Raw genomic sequence first — 1,431 nt, 5'->3', positions numbered from 1 at the left:
CTTGAAAGAGATGCATTTCTCCATTTACACATTTAAAATGTAAATGTATTATACATTTATCTAAAATTTTGAGTCTTTGTTTTTGCCCTTTCATTTTCATTACCTTTAAATTATTTTTTGCTGTTTTCATTTGTTTTAAACAGAATCAGCAAGGGAATCCCATGAGGCTTTGGTTTACCCAGAAGCCTCAAGCATGGTGAATGGGATCCTAATTATAAAGTAGCCTTATTCACTTAACTAAACTTGTGCTTTCAATAAAAAACGTAACATATTTTACATCTTGCATATATACCTTCAACTACAAAATGAGTTGAGATCAAAGGTTTATTTTAGACTTGCCTATTATGATTATGTAGTAGTGAAGGTAGGTGCTTCTTTACTGGGGTATGTAGTTCAAGTAGCCTTTTAGTTTCACATGTAGTTAAGTTCCATTATGTTTCTATGTTTTGTGCTTTATCATTGCTATTCTCTCCTCAAGTTGTATCACCTCTCTACAAGAATTTGGAGTCATCGACAACAGCACAGCAAAGACCGTAGGTACATATGTGTGTTTATTGGAAATGCCTGAAAGTTTTGTCTCAATTATTTTAGGGTGTGTAGGGTTGCTTGTTTGAAGACACAGGTGTACAGTATGTGAGTATATTACAGTGAGTGAATACTGAGTGCTTTAGGGGAAGGACCAGTCATAGGACTTAGGGTGTGTGTGTTTTTGTTTGGTTAGACTGTGTTCGTCTTTGTTAGTGTTCACCTAAGTAGTGATGACTGATGAGGGTTCTTGAAATTGGAAAAGACAGGAAAGATGAAGCAGAGTTAGTTGTTATGAGTTTACCATTTATATTGATAGTGACAGGTATAGAGTCACATTTGTATGTGAAATTATGTGTCAGGAAAATAGTGTGCAATTAATCTTTGTTTGATGAGCTAGAGGGCAAAACAACTTGATTTGGTCTTGAAATTTTTTAAAATGTATATCTCCACCTGGTCATTTTAAAGTCTCTAGATTAAGAACTTTGGCAGGTTACAGTAGGCCATGATAATTATCTTGACAGATATGCTTATATACGTAGATCGACTTGTAAGGAGACAGGGATTTATTTACATGATAAGTGACAAATGAGTTGGGGAAAGATATCATAGAATCTCATGGAATTATTAAAGTTCATTTACATGTCTCGGTGTTATCAAAAAGTGTAGCTCAGGGATCTGATGGGGTGTGTTGCTTTTGTGAATTTGACTTTTGCTGAACTGAAAAAAAAAGAGAAGAGTACAGAGAAAACACTTTATAATGTAAACACAAAGTTACATATGCCCTCCTCCAGTTGAAATGTGAAAGGGAAATGCAGAGCACAGTAAATTCCTCTCTCCAACATACTTTCCATTGTCACTATGTACCTCCATAGCAGTTTCCCCAGAGAGGTGGCTTCTCCTTTA

General features: G+C 35.2%; 1 protein-coding gene across 8 annotated transcripts in view; it reads left to right on the top strand.

The window, feature by feature from the left end:
* LOC119586518 (neurofibromin-like) overlaps nucleotides 1-1,431 on the top strand; it is a gene marked incomplete at its 5' end in the record, with an annotated part of 66,980 nt that overhangs the window by 61,885 nt on the left and 3,664 nt on the right. For 2 of the 8 annotated variants that reach the window (XM_037935262.1, XM_037935263.1), the window contains 1 exon segment: nucleotides 479-533. In XM_037935262.1, coding sequence (XP_037791190.1) covers nucleotides 479-533 — 55 coding nt within the window. 8 annotated transcript variants of the gene reach the window in all.

Source organism: Penaeus monodon, chromosome 21, assembly GCF_015228065.2.
Source record: "Penaeus monodon isolate SGIC_2016 chromosome 21, NSTDA_Pmon_1, whole genome shotgun sequence".
Classification (NCBI taxonomy): domain Eukaryota; kingdom Metazoa; phylum Arthropoda; class Malacostraca; order Decapoda; family Penaeidae; genus Penaeus; species Penaeus monodon.
This window is presented reverse-complemented; position numbering and strand designations above follow the sequence as displayed.